Here is a 20,000-nt window from a genome sequence, read left to right as displayed (position 1 = left end):
AGGACATGATTCGGTTTATGGACTATTGTATGCGACTAAACCTTAGAAGTAGCAAGCAAAACGGTTTTGCACGTCAGAATACTGTAACGTTATACAGAACAGCAATGGAGTAACCGTTAGCGCATTTGAATGACGAAGCACGCGATCGTGTCGTTTACTGATGTTTACTCACGCGACGATAGCTAATAGCAGAGACATTTGAAGCAGTTTAAGTTAACTCACCGTCGAACCTTTATCGCTGGGACCGCTCCGTCAAAAACACACTTCTTTGGTATGATTTGGTGAAGTCCTGACAGCAGTGGCGTGGAGATCCACTTTGAGACGCGACTGAAGCGATGTTGTGAAGCTTCCCGTCATTTCTGCGTTCAAATCGGTTCAGATGCAGCGCTGCCTTCCCAGAATGCTGTGCTGAAGCGTTGAAGTCGCTCGACGTCACCCATAGGAATAAAGGGGAGCGCGGCGGGACAGAAGTGTTCACGGACGACTGGATCTGCAGCTGAGAGTGTGTATGGGCGTTTCCTCTCTCGCTCTAGTCTCGCGCGCGCACCCTACCGGGAGAAGAGCCCGTACGGCCCATACAAGGACCTTCCGCTCTATTAACGTCAAGCCGACCCATATTCGAAAAAAACTCTCCGAAACTTGTGAGAAACCGGAAGGAGTATTTTTGACACAGAAATACTCCATCAAACGTCCAACATTAGTTTTTGAAACTTTGTCTGTGTTTAGGATGGGAATCCAAGTCTTTAACAGTGGAAAGCTCAGTGTGCATGAAACAGCATTTCACCGCCCCTTTAAAAGAAAATGCTCAATAAACTGCGTCTGCGGCATAGGAGCGCTGTACGCTGTGAAGCAGATCCACCATCTGAAGAAGAACCCTCCGCTAAAAGAGTCAGGCTGAATCCTGGCTGAAGCACTTTTGTTTAATCTATATTAAGAATAATATAATCAGCCTATATTATAGTTTAAACTTAAAGATATTAATATTAATAAAGTGAGAGTCTTATGTTTATTTGATGTTGATTTCACATTTCTTTTTCATATAAAGGCTAAATACAAATAAAAGGTGAACATTAATTTATTTGTACTGGTTTTATTTCTAAAATATTATATAGTTTTATAGGAGGACTATTCATTGACTTGGCAAATACCTTTGTGGCAGTTCTTAGTAGTTTTTTCTAAAGCTTTTATATAGTTCATATCGATATCGGAATTATATCGTATCGACCGAAATTAAGAAAAATAGCGTGATATGAATTTTGGCCATATCGTCCAGCCCTAGTTTGAGTGATCAATTGTCAGTATTTAACCCGACAAAAATATATTTATTCAGTGTTGTCCACATTATATCTCACCTGCCGCAGCATTGAGAACTTTTGTAATGACACGTTTGGACATTAACTTTTAAATGCGTTATTATATTTAAACTGCAAACACACGAGGAGAGCCTCTATTTAGTAGTTACTGTAATTTAATTACTTTTCCCTTGAAAAAGTAAAGTAAGCTATTACTCTTATTTCTTCTGTAATTTAATTACAGTTACTTTTGAGGTAATTGAACTAAATACTGTTAAACAATTATATATAATACAATAGTGAAATTAACATTTGTTAACATTAACAAACATTAAAACTTTAAAATGTGTGTTTTTATGTTTTCTTTTCACATTTGTAATACTTTGGTCAGTTAATAAGAATAATGTATGTACTGGTAGTTTTATACTATGTATTTTAATTAATTAAGAGTCGTTTAATGTCTCCTTGAATGACGTAACTAGTCGAGGTTGATGAAGGATTTAGAAAGTAATAAGTAATTAATACTTCTTAGTGAGAGTAATTTGAACAGTCTAATTGATTGTCTACACAAGTAATTACACAGTTTTCTAATTGAATAATCTAATTACACTATTGAAGATTAAATTAATTACTTTTTTTAGAGTAACTTACCCAACACTACAGGTATTACAGGAGAGGGTGAAATATGAGGACATTACCCATGGCCCCACTTTACAAAAGGCTTATAAATCACACAGGAGGAGTTTTAGTGAGAAAGTAAAAATGCAGAATGTTTCCTGTGATGGGTAGGTTTAGGGGCAGTGTGTGTGTGTGTGTGTGTGTGTGTGTGTGTGTGTGTGATGGGTAGGTTTAGGGGCAGTGTGTGTGTGTGTGTGTGTGTGTGTGTGTGTGTGATGGGTAGGTTTAGGGGCAGTGTGTGTGTGTGTGTGTGTGTGTGTGTGATGGGTAGGTTTAGGGGCTGTGTGTGTGTGTGTGTGTGATGGGTAGGTTTAGGGGCAGTGTGTGTGTGTGTGTGTGTGTGATGGGTAGGTTTAGGGGCAGTGTGTGTGTGTGTGTGTGTGTGTGTGTGTGATGGGTAGGTTTAGGGGCAGTGTGTGTGTGTGTGTGTGTGTGATGGGTAGGTTTAGGGGCTGTGTGTGTGTGTGTGTGATGGGTAGGTTTAAGGGCAGTGTGTGTGTGTGTGTGTGTGATGGGTAGGTTTAGGGGCAGTGTGTGTGTGTGTGTGTGTGTGTGTGTGTGTGATGGGTAGGTTTAGGGGCTGTGTGAGTGTGTGTGTGAGTGTGTGTGAGTGTGTGTGAGTGTGTGTGAGTGTGTGTGAGTGTGTGTGAGTGTGTGTGTGAGAGTGTGTGTGAGTGTGTGTGAGTGTGTGTGAGTGTGTGTGAGTGTGTGTGAGTGTGTGTGAGTGTGTGTGAGTGTGTGTGAGTGTGTGTGTGTGTGAGTGTGTGTGTGTGTGTGTGTGTGTGTGTGTGATGGGTAGGTTTAGGGGCAGTGTGTGTGTGTGTGTGTGTGTGTGTGTGTGTGATGGGTAGGTTTAGGGGCTGTGTGTGTGTGTGTGTGTGTGTGTGTGTGTGTGTGATGGGTAGGTTTAGGGGCTGTGTGTGTGTGTGAGTGTGTGTGAGTGTGTGTGAGTGTGTGTGAGTGTGTGTGAGTGTGTGTGAGTGTGTGTGAGTGTGTGTGTGTGTGTGTGTGTGTGTGTGTGTGATGGGTAGGTTTAGGGGCTGTGTGAGTGTGTGTGTGTGTGTGTGTGTGTGTATGTATATATATATATATATATGTACACACAATGTTTCTCTTTGCAGCTCTTTTGATAAATAAATGTGATTATAAGTGCGTAGATGTTATTAAAGCCAGGCAGGTTTCGGCTGTATTTGTAGTTATAGATGAATGTGAAATTAGTGGTTGCCCAGGCAACAGACAACTGCATTTGAACTGGTTAAGTGTGTGTGTGTGTGTGTGTGTGTGTGTGTGTGTGTGTGTGTGTGTGTGTGTGTGTGTGATTCCGGTGTCCTTGCAGCAGAGTAGAAGCACTTCTCTCGCTCTTTTCTCTCTGCTCTGAATGCATCCAAGGTTTCTCCGGGAAAACTGACGTTGATTCTCCTCCGTCTGTGCGCTTATCTTAATTATGTCTGAATTAAAAAACAATCCACTTTTAAACACCGACTCACTCTTAAGACGAGGAGTCTGGCTGAGCTGGCTTGCGTAACTCCGACAGCTAACATTATATGAAGTTGACACACATTTACATTTAAATGACCACGGTGAAGTTTCAAGTGGCCCTGAACTTCCTCCTGCAGCGGTTGCCATGGAAACAACACTTTTGATGAAATCTGACAGAGTATAAAAGCACACAGGAGCACTTAAACTATTGTTATAGTGAATATGCATGTCTGATGGGTTTACGTCTGCCGCACATTACTGGACATGTTTGAGTAGAACTGAGACTAGGGCTGCAACATCTAGTCGATAAAATCGATAATAATCGATAATGAAAATCATCGATAACGATTCTCATTAATCGTTTAGTCGGGTCTGCTCTCTGTACGCAAAGCATCCACGAGTCGCGCCAATGACAGCACTGAATAATGCATTTATATGGACAAATGTGCATCTAGAAATAATGGAAACAGAATAAGCTGATGCAGGAAAGGCACGCGATCCAGGCACTCAAAACATGAGGATTGTTTATTTTAAGCTTCATGCGAATGCATTAGCGTTTAACACACCGTCATGCACTTTGATAGATGCGTGTGATCGCCAATGTCACGTGATTTCAGCAGTTTGACACGCGATCCGAATCATGAATCGATTCGCTGATTCATAACCGTTCGAATCTTTATTTGAGGATTGAACACAAACCCAGAAGAGAAGCCAATGCTGAATAAAGTCGTAGTTTTTGTTATTTTTGGACCCAAATGTATTTCTGATGCTTCAAGAGACTCTAATTAACCCACTGATGTCTCATATGGACTACTGTGATGATGTTTTTATTCCCTTTCTGGACATGGACAGTATAGTGTGCATACACTTGCATACGCTCTCGGACTAAATATAAAATTAGAGGTCGACCAATTCATCGGATTTGCCGATTAATCGGCGCCGATAGCTGATTGGTGGAACGATCGTTATCGTCAAAAATCAATGCCGATAGTTTTTCCGGTTTGCGTCCATTGCGGGAGCGGCTGAGAAGGGTGGTGTTATTACACAGTAGCCTATGAGAGCTCTGAGAAGGGTCTGCTGGCATTATATAGCGCAAGAGCGGCCCCTAGAGGACAAATAAAAAACTATCACTGTTTACATCACCGAACGCTGCACAGAGCGCGCTGACACATCTGACACACGTTTAAAACAGCGAAAGGGAAACGGTATGAATACAGAACACTTCAATACATGTTGCCAAATCATTATAAAGTAATTTTTTTTTGTGACTAGATGCTTTAGCAGCGAAACAACAGCAGTATGGATGTACTTTACATGGTCGTCGAGGCTGACAGGAAGCTAACATTAGCAGTAACATTTACCTCAGGCAGTTAAAGTGACGTAACAACTAGTGATGTAAGAAACCAGACTGATGGTCAGCATCCGACAGAAATAAACACATCAGAAACACATTCGATTTCAATACATATTTTATTTTGATAAGAGAACCCTCGTGCTCTAAAAAAGCAAACTGTATGGATTTATATGAAATAACACTTAATATAATACAGTAATCCGTCCAATATTACATTTGTAACATTTAGTGCTGCAACGACGCGTCGACGTCATCGATGACGTCGACTACGGAAATACGTCGACGTTCGTGAAATGCGTCGACGCGTCGTGTCAGACGTTCATCTCGTGTAATGTTGGCTTCTGCTCCTGGTTCTATCACAAAAACCTAGACCGCGAATATCAAAAGTATGGGAATACTTTAAACAGAGGCCAAACAGTGTTTCCCACACATAGACTAATTTGTGGCGGACTGCCACATAATCAATAACGGCCGCCACATTCGTCATTCATTCATTTTTACACTATTTAAAAGACGCACGCATATTCGTTTAGCTGCATTTCCTTAAATTCTCTCTCCGTCCTTTTGCGCGTCTCTTATTCACTCACACACACACACACGCGCGTTGCATTCGACCGTAAAACAAGTTTTATTGCATTTTGGCGCATTTAGTATGACATAGCTTTTAAAACCAGAGCAGTTGAATAACAGAGTTGCGACAAGCCTTCATCACGCGGCAGCGCGCGGTCACGGCGCTCATATAATTCTAAACAAGCCAGCGCGGTGTCAATCAATACAGACCAGTGTTTCCCAACCGGGATCCCGAGCAAAAGTTGCGGGGACGCACTTACACTTCGGTTCATCTCGCATCTTTAATATGGGTTGTAACTTGAAAATAATGCTGTATGTATGTTTCTGTCGATGGATACACGTGCTGACTCCTCAGGTACACTACAACAACAGCGATAATAAAAGAAAAACGTGGGCAAAACGGTCTCTCTTTGTAAACTTTATAAAACGCATGCGAGTGCTGCTGTACGTCCGAATATGAGCAGTCATTTTCACCGCCATCACCCGCGTGTAGCCAGGAGACTCGAATGAGAAGATCTGTCTCTGTGCACTCGTCCCAAAGCGCACAAATATTGAGTTATCTTTCAAATCCTGTGCTTAAACGGACAAACTCTCAAAAAGTATGTCAAAATGTCATAGCCTACTCTGTGCCTTAAGTGAACTTTATACAGAAAATACGACGACTATCCGTGGGTCTTAAAGGGGCAGTAGCCTTCACTGCTGTCTGTTTAATGTCAAACAAAAGATAAAGACATCACTCACTGCTCCTGACTGAATAGCTTTTGTAAGTTTAATAAGGATTATTTTTTAATTTTAAACAGTTAAATGTGTGGTTATTTTACTTTTGATTACTTCATTCCATTTCTCTACCTAAAAACTAATGTTAGACCTACCTGAAAATCCTGAAAAGCATTGTTTATTTTATTCTCATCTTTGCTCAATAGTATTTATTTGTGCTGCTGCTTCTATTTAAGTTATCTGTTCTTATTTTCTTTATTTTCATTTGACAGTAGTCCTTTTTCCCCTGAACATAGCAAATACCGAACTGTACTGAAACGTGAACCTAAAATCGTGATACAAAGTGAACTGTGAGCAGTCTGTACTGTTACACCTCTAGCGTAACTTATGCAAGGGGGTGCCACAGAATTTTGAAAAATTTCAAAGGGTAAAAAAATTAATCGTTAGATTAGTCGACTAATCGAAAAAATAATCGTTAGATTAGTCGACAGAAAAAATAATCGTTAGTTGCAGCTCTAGTAACATTAAGTAAGGTTAATATGCTGTAGAAGTATTATTCATTGTTAGTTTTATCTATCAACCTTTTTTATGCACAATGAACTAACATGAATGATTTAGGCTGCGTTCACACTTGTAGTTCGGTTCGTTTGGTTCATTTGGTCCGGACCAAAAAACAAAAACAAAACATAATAGTCCTGGTCCGCTTAGCGTTCACACGGGCATTTTTAACAGCGAACCTAAAGTTACCGAACCAAAGGCATAATGAGACGCTCACAACCTGATTGGTCGGCTTATATGACGGAGGAGCTGCTTACCGAACACTCAGAACAACGCTGTGTGCGGATTACACGCGCGGGCATTTTATGCGTGTACATGTGGCATTATTTTTTACCAGAGAACTCATGAAGAGCTCATGAAATGTTCAAAACATTAAAAAATAGCAGCAGGATTTCCTCCGTTGTGCAGAACAGAGACGGCCGTTCTGTCGTCTGTACCTGCTAATAATGGGCAACACAGGAACTTTGATGAGAAGAGCCAGGTTTGTTTTTTGTGTGTTTTTTCTAGCATTTTCGAAACATGCTCGTCAGACCAAATAGCCTATTGATGAGGCTCTTCCTCGTTGCTCTACGTTTGCCCTCTAACGTTAACGTTACTCATTTTGGATACACCAATCTTTCCGCGTCGTCAAATCAGCTGACTATGCGTCTCATCTTGTGACATCACGTCCTGTTTTTGGTCCGTTTACATGTCTTTGGTCCGTGTTGCGTTCATATATCAATCGAACCGCACCAGAGCTGGTTTAGAAGCGGACCGAGACTCATCTCTTTAGCGCTCTCGGTCCGCTTGTTTGGTGCGCTCCAGGGTTCAGATGGCAGCGTTCACATATGTTCAAATGAACCGCACTAAACGAGCAATCGCACCAGGGTTCGTTTTAATCCAACCACACATGACAAGTGTGAACACACCCTAAGATACGATTGTATTGCTCAACTATTTCACGGTGTAAAATGTATATTGCGTATCATTCATGTAAGCTAGCTAAATAAGCTAATAAATCCTAGTTAACAAATGGGACTTGCAGTCTGTTACCTGACATTCACTTACATGTTTCTAGGTTATAGCTAAATAAACATTTATTTGTAATATTTTAATGTTTTAGTTATTTTCTGTAGATTTTTTTTCTGTTAGAACTCATTTTGATATTTTAATATTTACATATGCAATTTAGATGGTTCATTTTCATGAACATTTTCATGGTTCAGCACTGTTTGTTTGTTTTGTTATTATTATTATTACTATTATTATTATTTTAATCTAGTATCTTTTTAAAAACTATCGGTCGATTAATCGGTTATCGCCAAGTGTGGTCCAACCTAACTATCGGTATCGGTAAAATCCACTATCGGTCGACCTCTATATAAAGTATCTTAAACTGTGTGTGAAGATGAACGGAGGTCTTACGGGTGTGGAGCGACATTAGGGGGAACTTCATTTTTAGGTGATCTAACCCTTTAAGCATTGCTTGTTCTTTTATTTTCCCTTTTGCCGTTGGCTGGTGGCGGGTGCTAATTTCCCAGTAGTGTATATAACCAATAAAACTGGCAGATTTTATATTAAACGCCCAACTTATCACTCGTCATTATCATCATTAAACACACACTGGATGACCAACTCTAATGGTTCTGCCCGTAAGATGGTATTTCTCCGCCGTGCACATAATAAGCTGTTGTGTTGGGTTATTCTGGGGTGGATGGCTCTAGATTACACTGATGTAGGTCAGACGTTCATGCATCGGTGTAATTAGCCGTGATCCGCACTAAAGCAAATGAGAACGGCCAGTCTGCGTTTGTGCTGAGGATGGTGTGTGTGTGTGTGTGTGTTCTCTGGCATTGTGGTTATTTTCTAAAAGTGTGTCGGTCTTGATTAAGTGACCCAGTAACACTGAAGACTCAATTATGTGCGCTTGATTGCAAACGCGACCTCATTTTTCTTTCTTGTTTCAGCCCGAGAGTGAAGTCTCCACGACGGCTGAAGACTGTTCGTCTGAGGTAAGATCATCTGCTCGTGTGTTTTTAACGGGTTAAAGTCTCATTTTGTGTTAAAGGGTTAGTTCAGCCTGTAATGTGCATTGTGTGATTAATTCCTCCTGTGGTTGGCCAGCCGTCAGACCTCCGTCATCTTCACACACAGATGAAGATATTAGTGTTGAAATCCGATGGCTCAGAAAGGCCTTCATTGACACCAATGTCATTTCCTCTCTCAAGACCCATATAGGCACTAAAGACGTCGTTACAAAGCCCATCTCACTACAGCGGCTCTACAATCATTGATGAAGAGACCAGAAGAGTTTAGATTTGGATTTGTTGAACTGTGACATTATTCTTATTTCATTGGCATTTAGCAAAATACATCAATGTCACGAATATGATTAAAAAAAAATTCAATATTAAAATATTGGGTTCAATTAAAATTTATTTAATGGAAATAATCATTAAAGGGATAGTTCACTTTAAAATGTAAATTCTGTCGTCCTTTACTCACCCTCAAGTTGTTTCAAACCTGAATAGGGATGGCTCGATACCACAATTCTGTCTTCGGTACGGTGCCTCAATCTAATACCGAAGTACCGATATTAAACCGATACCACACGGGCTGATATTAGCGCGGGTTAGTTGCACGAGAATGAGTATAATTATGCAAGTTTTGAGTTTATAAAGTTGGAAATTACCACAAATGTTCATTAGTTAATTAATCAGCAAAGCTTATCAAATCAAATCAGTCGTTTGAAAACTTTCTTGTGAGAAATAGTTGTGAGAAGCAAATTGCTTCTGGTTTCAAAACACATCGCACTACACTAAAGCAATCTGCATAATCCGATTCAACATTTCACACTCATCTGGGGACGGAGAACGGAAATCATTTGAACGTGCAAGCGATTTTATAGCATTTTAGAGATATGAGCTCATAACAACGGCACACACACACACACACACGCCTGTAACTTAGAGCTCGCACATTACACATTCATTTTCCTTAAACAGTCAAACACACAGAATGATGTACAAATGTCCGTCTTTAGTGGGTATTCACATAAACACAGGCGGTTGTGTCTAACGTGGATGTAAATACTGCAATAGCACGCAAGCAAATATGATGAGATCTAAATGTCATCGGTTGAAACGAAAGCTGGAGACTTTGTGATATTCGATCTTATGTTAGGCTGTGTGTGTGTGTGCGTTGATCAGTGTTAAAAGAAAATAAATGTCTAAATGAGATTGTTTGAATGATCCACTGCTTAAGAAGGCTTAAAGTCAGGATAGTGACGGATAATTGGCTGGGTTTGATGGTTCTTCATCAGTTTAATAAGCAAAGTAATTACACATCTCACTTCTACTCCTCTCTTTATTAATTCGTTTTGGGCATCTTGAGTGAGATTCAATGGCTTTATCCATTTTGTTTGTCTATGTTGTCGTCACATTTGCCGGTTGTTTCGGGTCAGTTTGTGTAGCGCGCTGCCATCTAGCGGTGAACTTCAGAACAGCAGCATATACCGAAATGTGCGAAATCATGATATCATACCGTTTTAAATAAAATATATACCGGTATTTTTCCAGTACCGGTGTACCACGCATCCCTAAACCTGTATGCATTTCTTTCTTCGGCTGAACACAAGGGAAGATATTTTGAAGAATGTCACTAACTGGAGCCATTGACTTCCATAGTGGGGGAAAAAAAAATACTATGGAAGTCAATGGCTCCAGTTAACTGTTCAGTTGCTGACATTCTTCAAAATATCTCCCCTTGTGTTCAGCTGAAGAGAGAAACTCATACAGGTTTGAAACAACTTGAGGGCGAGTAAAGGCCCTTTAAAATTTACATTTTAAAGTGAACTATCCCTTTAAAGTCATAAGAATAGGCGTCGTGTTTTTTCTTAGTGTAAAATATAATATTTTGGTCTTTATCTGAGGGTAAGTGATGTCGTGTGTGTGTGTGTGTGTGTGTTTAATGTGTCCTGTTGTGAACTGACAGGTCAATGGTTTCCAGGAGCAGACATCATCCCGTGGGATCGCGGTACAGTAGTTCGCTCGCTCCTCTTCCTCTTCACACACTAACCTCTCTTTCCCCGTTTTTCCTCATCACCGAGGCGAAGCAGATGCTAATGCTGAGGCCGCTCGTGGCATTATAACCGCTCTCACACACTCACGGGTGCTTGGCTTTCTGTTGTGTGTGTTATATCGCTGTAGGGGTGGATGAGCTGCTTATATAAGACGCGTTCTGCTTTTACAGGGTGTGCGAGTGAGCGTGCGAGTGAGCGTGCGAGTGAGCGTGCGAGTGAGCGTGCGAGTGAGCGTGCGAGTGCGCGTGCGAGTGAGCGTGTGCGAGTGAGCGTGCGAGTGAGCGTGCGCGTGCGCGTGCGAGTGAGCGTGTGCGAGTGAGTGAGTGAGCGAGCGAGCGAGCGTTAGTGTGAGTGTGTGTGTGTCCACCGACCCGCCGGACGCTCTTCTGAAAACACTCTCATTTGAGCATCAAAGTATCTCATTTCTCAGATGCTAAGGTTAAGGTATATCTAGTTCTGGATCGGGTTTTGGATCTGGATCTGGATCTATATCTGGTGCTGGAACTGGATCTAATTCTAGATCTGGTTCTGGTTCTGGTTCTGGTTCTGGTTCTGGATCTGGATCTGGATCTGGATCTATATCTGGTTCTGGTGGAACTGAATCTGGATCTGGATCTATATCTGGATCTATATCTGGTTCTGGAACTGGTCTGGATCTGGATCTGGATCTGGATCCATATCTGGTTTTGGAACTGGTTCTGGATCTGAATCTACATCTGGTTCTGGAACTGAATCTGGATCTGGATCTGGATCTGGTTCTGGAACTGGTTCTGGATCTGGAACTGGATCTGGAACTAGAAATGGCTCATGCTTATGGTTATGTTTCTGGATCTGGGTCTGGATCTATATCTGGAACTGGATCTGGAACTAGAAATGGTTCTGGCCCTGGTTATGGTTATGTTTCTGGATCTGGAACTGTTTCTGGATCTAGTCCTGGTTCTGGAACTGGTTCTGACTCTGGATCTAGTCCTGGTTGTGGATCTATATCCGGTTATGGTTCTGGATCTGATTCTGGTCCTGGTTCTGGTCCTGAGCGTGTTCTGGTCTGTGCGGCAGGAGGAAGATCTCCCTCAGACTGAAGTGCAGATGGAGCCGGCCCCTGAGAGCCGGATCCTGGAGGAGGAGAGTGTGGCGGAGCTGAGCCGTGAGCTGGAGCAGATGCGGGCCGCAGACGGGGTCCAGCAGGTACCTCAGCCTTAAACATCTTCACCAAAAACACTCATTCACTGGTCCGGAAAACAGTTTTATTTTAATTTTTTGTGTTGTAAATATGATTTATTCTGAAGCGATATTCTCACCAGTGTTCATTCAGATTTGCCATATTTTAAATCTGCATATTTGTGATATTTTTACCTCTTATAAAGGACATTTTCCCACTAATCTTATTAAATATAGGCTGTGCTTTAGCTTTCATATTATATTCGTAGATTTGATTAAAATAAGACACTATAGGGCTGTTACCAATAAATAATTTACACTGAAAAATTAGAGATGAATTAAAAAATGTAATGAGATTTGTATTTTTGAATAAACAAATAAGAAATGTTGGAAAAATGAAACCAAACCATCAGTAGGTGGCAGCAGGTGAGTCTTAATGAGTGAGTCATTGATTCATCCAATCAATTCATTCAAACACTGAATCATTCAAACATCTGATTCATCCAAACACTGAATCGTTCAGTAACACACACTGTTGCTGTGAGAGGCGTTATGGTTCTGCTGTGATATATTTTCGCTGCTGAAATAGAATAAAAACAATATTGCATCTATAGCCCCGTTTCCACCAAAATTACCCGGAACAATTTGTACCAGGAACTTTTTTACAGGAACTTTTCTCCCCCCCAGACCTGCAGCTGTCTGCGTTTCGACCGCGATAAAGTTCCGAGAAGATTAGGCAGATTAGTCCGCTGATGTAACGTTAGGACTGCACGCGACTGCTCCTCCAAATCAGTGAAGGACATGTAATCATTTTTAAGTGTACCGATTGAAAGGACTGTTTACATGAGACGTTATCTAAACCGATCTGATGTTTACATGTGGTGACTTTCAATCGCAATCATTTTGTCACATGCAGTTTGTCTGCCGCATCAAAAATGTCTCCACTGTTTTCTCCAGCAGCTGGAGTGTGTTTACTGTAGCCATAGCAACTCTTAACGGCCACCAGGACTAATACAGTATTATTTATATCTATCTGTTGTAAAGTGTAATAATCATCCCAGAGAAAAAAATCTTCTGTCAGGCGCAGTTAAAGTAAAAACTGCCCGGGGCAATATACGCTGTGTCATTACTCCAACATTATCTTCATAACTCACGAAATAAAAAGTTTACCCCTCAGAAAAATTCACTTTCCTCTCTTGTCAACATGAGCGCGGCGCGCGCCGTGACGCCGTCATGTCATGTAAGGACGCACACTTAAAAGTAATCGGTCAGGTCGTTTACATGGTGAAAAAAAATTAATAACGAGTATGGAAGAGATTCAAGCTGTGCTGCTTTTGCTGGTTATGTATAGGTTTACTAAAGAGGTAATTAACAACGACAGAAAAGAGCACTAATATGCAGATTCAGCAGCATATTCAGAAAGCTTGTAAAGCTAGATTTAAAATGACAATGTATATTATTATCAGCTATTACGGACATTGAACGTGAGATGGCTGAGACGACCGCGCGCCATCAGACAGAGAGCAAGACTGATATTTACTGAACGCAGAACGAACCTCGCAAAAGACTTTTAAAAATGCCTGTTGAACTTAAAAATGCTGCGTGAGCTCAACCAATCAGCATGTTCAGCGCCCAAGTCCCGCCCTCGAAAGTTCCTGAACTTTGAAAAAGTACTACCTCACGAGCAGGGCCGTTTGGAGGGGGAAATATTTACCCGGAACTTCATTTATACCCTGGTTCCTGCGGTCTAAACACACGAAGCACCACCCAAAGTTCCTAGTTCCTGGGTAAAGTTCCTGTGGTGGAAACGGGGCTTAAAATGTAAGTGACTTGATGTTAATGAATTGTCTAATGAACTGTCATGAAATCAGTGTCATTTTCAAACTTTGACACACACAAACACAAACACACACACACACACACACACACTCTGTTTATTACACACACAGGGACGCACAGCAACACACACACACACTCTCTGGAGAAGCGTTCAGTGAATCCGCTCATGGCTCGAGCACAGCTGGCTTTTAAAGGGAAAGGGAGATGAGACTCCGATTTGCTTATTGCTTGTTACGCCCAAAGCACACCCATGACTCATTAAGATGTGAGGGACAACCCTTTTAGACCATGAGCCAGCCGTTTTGTCCCTTCGTTAAACTAGCAGAACTTGGAAACGCTCGAAGAGTTCAGATCAATAAAACAGGCCTCAGGATCTGGTCATTTGTACCTGCTCTGACCCCGCTGCTGAAGTGATGTGTGTGTGTGTGTGTGTGTGTGTCCACAGCTGCAGGAGTTCGAGGAAGCGCTGAAGCAGAGGGATGAAATCATCACGCAGCTCACCGCTAACATGCAGCAGGCGCGGGCGGAGAAGGAGGAAGTGATGCGGGAGTTCCTGCAGCTGACTGAGCAGAGCCAGAAACTCCAGATCCAGTTCCAGCAGGTGTTGGACATTACATGGACAAAACACATCTCTGCCTCATTACAATCACAGAGCTATTAAATATCTTCAACTGGAACCATAACTCGAAACATTTTTATACAAATAATAACTACAATGTTAACTACAACGATAACTACATCGATAACTAAAAGGATAACTATAACGATAACTACATTGATAACTACAACGATAACAACATCGATAACTACATTGATAACTACATTGATAACTACAACGATAACAACATCGATAACTACATTGATAACTACAACGATAACAACATCGATAACTACATTAATAACTACAACGATAACATTGATAATTACAACGATAACTACATCGATAACTCTACATCGATAACTAAAAGGATAACTACAACGATAACTACATTGATAATTATAACGATAACTACATCAATATCTACTTTGATAACTATAACGATAACTACAACAATAACTACATTGATAACTATAACGATAACTACATCAATAACCTCACTGATAACTACAACGATAACTACAACGATAACTACATCGATAACTATAACGATAACTAAATTCAATAACTACATTGATAACTATAACGATAACTACATCAATAACTACATTGATAACTATAACGATAACTAAATTCAATAACTACATTGATAACTACATTGATAACTATAACGATAACTACAACAATAACTACATTGATAACTATAACGATAACTACATCAATAACCTCACTGATAACTACAACGATAACTACAACGATAACTACATCGATAACTATAACGATAACTAAATTCAATAACTACATTGATAACTATAACGATAACTACATCAATAACTACATTGATAACTATAACGATAACTACAACAATAACTACATTGATAACTATAACGATAACTACATCAATAACCTCACTGATAACTACAACGATAACTACAACAATAACTACATCGATAACTATAACGATAACTACATCGATTCTATAACGATAACTACATCAATTACTACATTGATAACTCTAACGATAACTACAACAATAACTACATCGATAACTACAACGATAACTACAACAATAACTACATCGATAACTACAACGATAACTACAACAATAACTACATCGATAACTACAACGATAACTACAACAATAACTAAATTGATAACTATAACGATAACTACTTCAATATCTATATCGATAACTATAACAATAACTACATTGATAACTCTAACGATAACTACAACAATAACTACATCGATAACTACAACGATAACTACAACAATAACTAAATTGATAACTATAACGATAACTACTTCAATATCTATATCGATAACTATAACAATAACTACATTGATAACTATAACGATAACTACATCAATAACTAAATTGATAACTATAACGATAACTACTTCAATATCTATAACTATAACGATAACTACATCAATAACCTCACTGATAACTACAACGATAACTACAACAATAACTACATCGATCCTATAACGATAACTACAACAATAACTACATCGATAACTATAACGATAACTACATCGATCCTATAACGATAACTACATCAATAACTACATTGATAACTATAACGATAACTACAACAATAACTACATTGATAACTATTACGATAACTACATCAATAACTAAATTGATAACTATAACGATAACTACTTCAATATCTATATCGATAACTATAACGATAACTACATCAATAACCTCACTGATAACTACAACGATAACTACAACAATAACTATAACGATAACTACATCAATAACCTCACTGATAACTACAACGATAACTACAACAATAACTACATCGATCCTATAACGATAACTACAACAATAACTACATTGATAACTATAACGATAACTACATCAATAACTACATTGATAACTATAACGATAACTTCATCAATAACTACATTGATAACTACAACGATAACTACATCAATAACTACATCGATCCTATAACGATAACTACAACAATAACTACATTGATAACTATAACGATAACTACATCAATAACTACATTGATAACTACAACGATAACTACATCAATAACTACATCGATCCTATAACGATAACTACAACAATAACTACATTGATAACTATAACGATAACTACATCAATAACTACATTGATAACTACAACGATAACTACATCAATAACTACATCGATCCTATAAAGATAACTAAAACAATAACTACATTGATAACTACAACAATAACTACATCAATAACCTCACTGATAACTACAACAATAACTACATTGATAACTATAACGATAACTACATCAATAACCTCACTGATAACTACAACGATAACTACAACAATAACTACATCGATCCTATAACGATAACTACAACAATAACTACATTGATAACTATAACGATAACTACATCAATAACTACATTGATAACTATAACGATAACTACATCAATAACTACATCGATCCTATAACGATAACTACATCAATAACTACATTGATAACTATAACGATAACTACATCAATAACTACATTGATAACTATAACGATAACTTCATCAATAACTACATTGATAACTATAACGATAACTTCATCAATAACTACATTGATAACTATAACGATAACTACATCAATAACTACATTGATAACTATAACGATAACTACATCAATAACTACATTGATAACTATAACGATAACTACATCAATAACTAAATTGATAACTATAACGATAACTACATCAATAACTACATTGATAACTATAACGATAACTACACCGATCCTATAACGATAACTACAACAATAACTACATTGATAACTATAACGATAACTACTTCAATATCTATATCGATAACTATAACGATAACTACATCAATAACTACATTGATAACTATAACGATAACTACAACAATAACTACATCGATAACTATAACGATAACTACACCGATCCTATAACGATAACTACACCGATGTGCTATCCTGTGGTCCTTCAGCTGCAGGCCGGCGAGGTCCTGAGGAGCTCCAGCATTAGCTCTACCGCCGCAGATCTCCTTCAGGCCCGTCAGCAGATCACGCTGTACCAGCAACAGCTGGACGAGAAGGACACACAGGTCAAAGGTTACCAGGAGAAGACCCAGGAGCAGAGGTCAATGATTGCGCAGCTTCAGGAGCGGCTGAGTGAAGCCCAGAGGGTGAGTGTTGTGTTCATCTGATCAAATCATGCTCACGCTTTTAAACAACCACACAATCACACTCTGCCATCTGGGACTAAACATAGATCTGCAAAACGAGTGTGTGTGAGGAACAAGTACCGTAGGTGTTTATAATTAAAAGAGGTATTTTGGATACAAAATAAACTGTATCTGGCAATGCTTCGTATTAAATCCATAATTATTAAATAAATACAATATATTTAAAAACCTAGTGTACTTTTTGTATTCAAATTAATTAAACACATTCCACACATCAGCAGACACTCCAGGGATGTGTTGATCATGTCCAGGTGCAGGTCCTCCATCTGATCTGGATCCGGCCGACTGCAGTAAACCTCTAGATAAACAGAGAGACTAACTTTAGTGTAGATGCCATTCTTCTTCTTATGATGTGACGAGTACATCAGGTGTTCTGGGAAGTGTTTCTGGTTCCGGCTAACCTAGTTAATGCAGCCTAACAATCATTTAACTGATTTGAATAATATAAATTGATAATGTTCTGTGTGTATGCCATAGTAAAGAGATGTGTTTTTAGTGTAGATTTAAAATGACAGAGTGTGTCTGCTTCCCGAACAATGCAAGGAAGACTGTTCCAGAGTTTAGGAGCTAAATAGGAAAAGGATCGACCGCCTGCAGTTGATTTAGATATTCTAGGTATGATCAACTGGCCAGAGTTTTGAGACCGCAGTAGACGTGATGGAGTATAATGTGTTAAGAGCTCGCTTAAGTACTGGAGCTAAACCATTTAGTGCTTTGAGGAATAAGCAGGATTTTAAAATGAATGCGATGTTTAATAGAGAGCCAGTGCAGTGTTGACAGAACTGGACTAATATGATCATGCTTCCTGGTTCTAGTAAGAACTCGAGCTGCTGCATTTTGGACCAGCTGGAGTTTGTTTATTAAGCGAGCAGGGCAACCACCCAGTAGAGCATTGCAATAATCTAGCCTTGAGAGAAATAAACTCTGAATTGCAAAAAAATTTAGAGAATTGTGATATAGAATAGTGTGATCTCAGGTTTCTCTCCACTGTCTATGGGAATTAGGTACAACATGTTTGAATTAAAATCATGTGGTTTCTGTGCCATCAGGTCCGCCCACAAGCCGAAGAATCGTCTTCAGAGAGTTTACAAGAAAAGGATGTGCTGAACAGCGTACAGCAGCAGCGTCTGATCTCAGAGCATCTGCAGTTGATAACACAGCTCCAGGATCAGCTCTTGACCTCCAAACAACAAGCGGAAGAAGTGAACAGACGTCTGACCGCGAAAACACAAGAGCTAGACAACTGCGAGCGAGAGCTATCCATGTCAAAACAACAAACAGAAGAAGCAAACAAACATCTGACCATTAAAACACAAGAGCTGGACGACTGCGAGCGAAAGCTATCCTCGTCAAAACAACAAGCAGATGAAACTAATAAACTTCTGATCGCTAAAACACAAGAGCTGGACAATTGCGAGCGAGAGCTATCCTCGTCAAAACAACAAGCAGAAGAAACAAATAAACTTCTGACCATTAAAACACAAGAGCTGGACAACTGCAAACAAGAGCTATCTGCATCCAAACAACAAGCAGAAGAAACTAATAAACATCTGATCGCTAAAACACAAGAGCTGGAAAACTTCAAGCAAGACCTATCCGCCTCCAAACAACAAGCAGAAGAAACGAATAAACTTCTGATCGCTAAAACACAAGAGCTGGACAATTGCGAGCGAGAGCTATCCGCCTCCAAACAACAAGCAGAAGAAACGAATAAACTTCTGATCGCTAAAACACAAGAGCTAGAAAACTTCAAGCAAGACCTATCCGCCTCCAAACAACAAGCAGAAGAAACGAATAAACATCTGATCGCTAAAACACAAGAGCTGGAAAACTTCAAGCAAGACCTATCCGCCTCCAAACAACAAGCAGAAGAAACGAATAAACATCTGATCGCTAAAACACAAGAGCTGGACAACTGCGAGCAAGACCTATCCGCCTCCAAACAACAAGCAGAAGAAACGAATAAACTTCTGATCGCTAAATCACAAGAGCTGGACAACTGCGAGCGAAAGCTATCCGCGTTCAAACAAAAAGCAGAAGAAACGAATAAACTTCTGACAGCTAAAACACAAGAGCTGGACGAATGCGAGCGAGAGCTATCCGCGTCCAAACAAAAAGAGCGAATGTCGTCCGGAGAGATTCTGCAGCTCATGAAGACCGTGGAGAATCTACAGCAGCGCTGCCACCACGGCAGCCAATCAGAAGGCGAGACGCTCCAGAGGATGGAGGACGAATGGAGCCGCAGGATGGAGCAGCTGCGAGCTGAACTGGATGAGATGTACGGACAGCAAATTGTGCAGATGAAGCAGGAGCTTCGCCTTCAGCACGCAGCCGAAATGGATCGCATCCGAGAGCAGAGTCGCTCCGAAGCGGAGAAGATCGTTCAGGAGCATCAGTCAGAGTTGGAGAGGTTCAAAGGTCAACTCTTCCAGAGCACCGGAGGCGCTAATGTCCTAAATGTGAGGG

General features: G+C 39.9%; 2 protein-coding genes across 7 annotated transcripts in view; one reads left to right on the top strand and one right to left on the bottom strand.

Moving 5' to 3' along the window:
* akap9 (A kinase (PRKA) anchor protein 9) overlaps positions 1-20,000 on the top strand; it is a 151,018-nt gene that overhangs the window by 26,089 nt on the left and 104,929 nt on the right. For 5 of the 6 annotated variants that reach the window (XM_067426425.1, XM_067426428.1, XM_067426427.1 and 2 more), the window contains exons 3-8: positions 8,595-8,639; positions 10,621-10,662; positions 11,765-11,893; positions 14,151-14,306; positions 17,277-17,474; positions 18,584-20,000. The exon at positions 18,584-20,000 is cut by the window's right edge and continues 541 nt beyond it. In XM_067426425.1, coding sequence (XP_067282526.1) covers positions 8,595-8,639; positions 10,621-10,662; positions 11,765-11,893; positions 14,151-14,306; positions 17,277-17,474; positions 18,584-20,000 — 1,987 coding nt within the window. The remainder of the gene's footprint in view (positions 1-8,594; positions 8,640-10,620; positions 10,663-11,764; positions 11,894-14,150; positions 14,307-17,276; positions 17,475-18,583) is intronic. The other variant, XM_067426426.1, reaches the window with a different exon arrangement.
* Positions 1-20,000, bottom strand: part of LOC137048320 (transcription termination factor 1b, mitochondrial) — a 63,123-nt gene that overhangs the window by 40,517 nt on the left and 2,606 nt on the right. The gene's annotated exons all lie outside the window — the stretch shown is intronic.

Source organism: Pseudorasbora parva, chromosome 19, assembly GCF_024679245.1.
Source record: "Pseudorasbora parva isolate DD20220531a chromosome 19, ASM2467924v1, whole genome shotgun sequence".
NCBI lineage: Eukaryota > Metazoa > Chordata > Actinopteri > Cypriniformes > Gobionidae > Pseudorasbora > Pseudorasbora parva.
The sequence above is the reverse complement of the archived record's forward strand: the minus strand, read 5'-3'. Positions and strand labels throughout refer to the sequence as shown.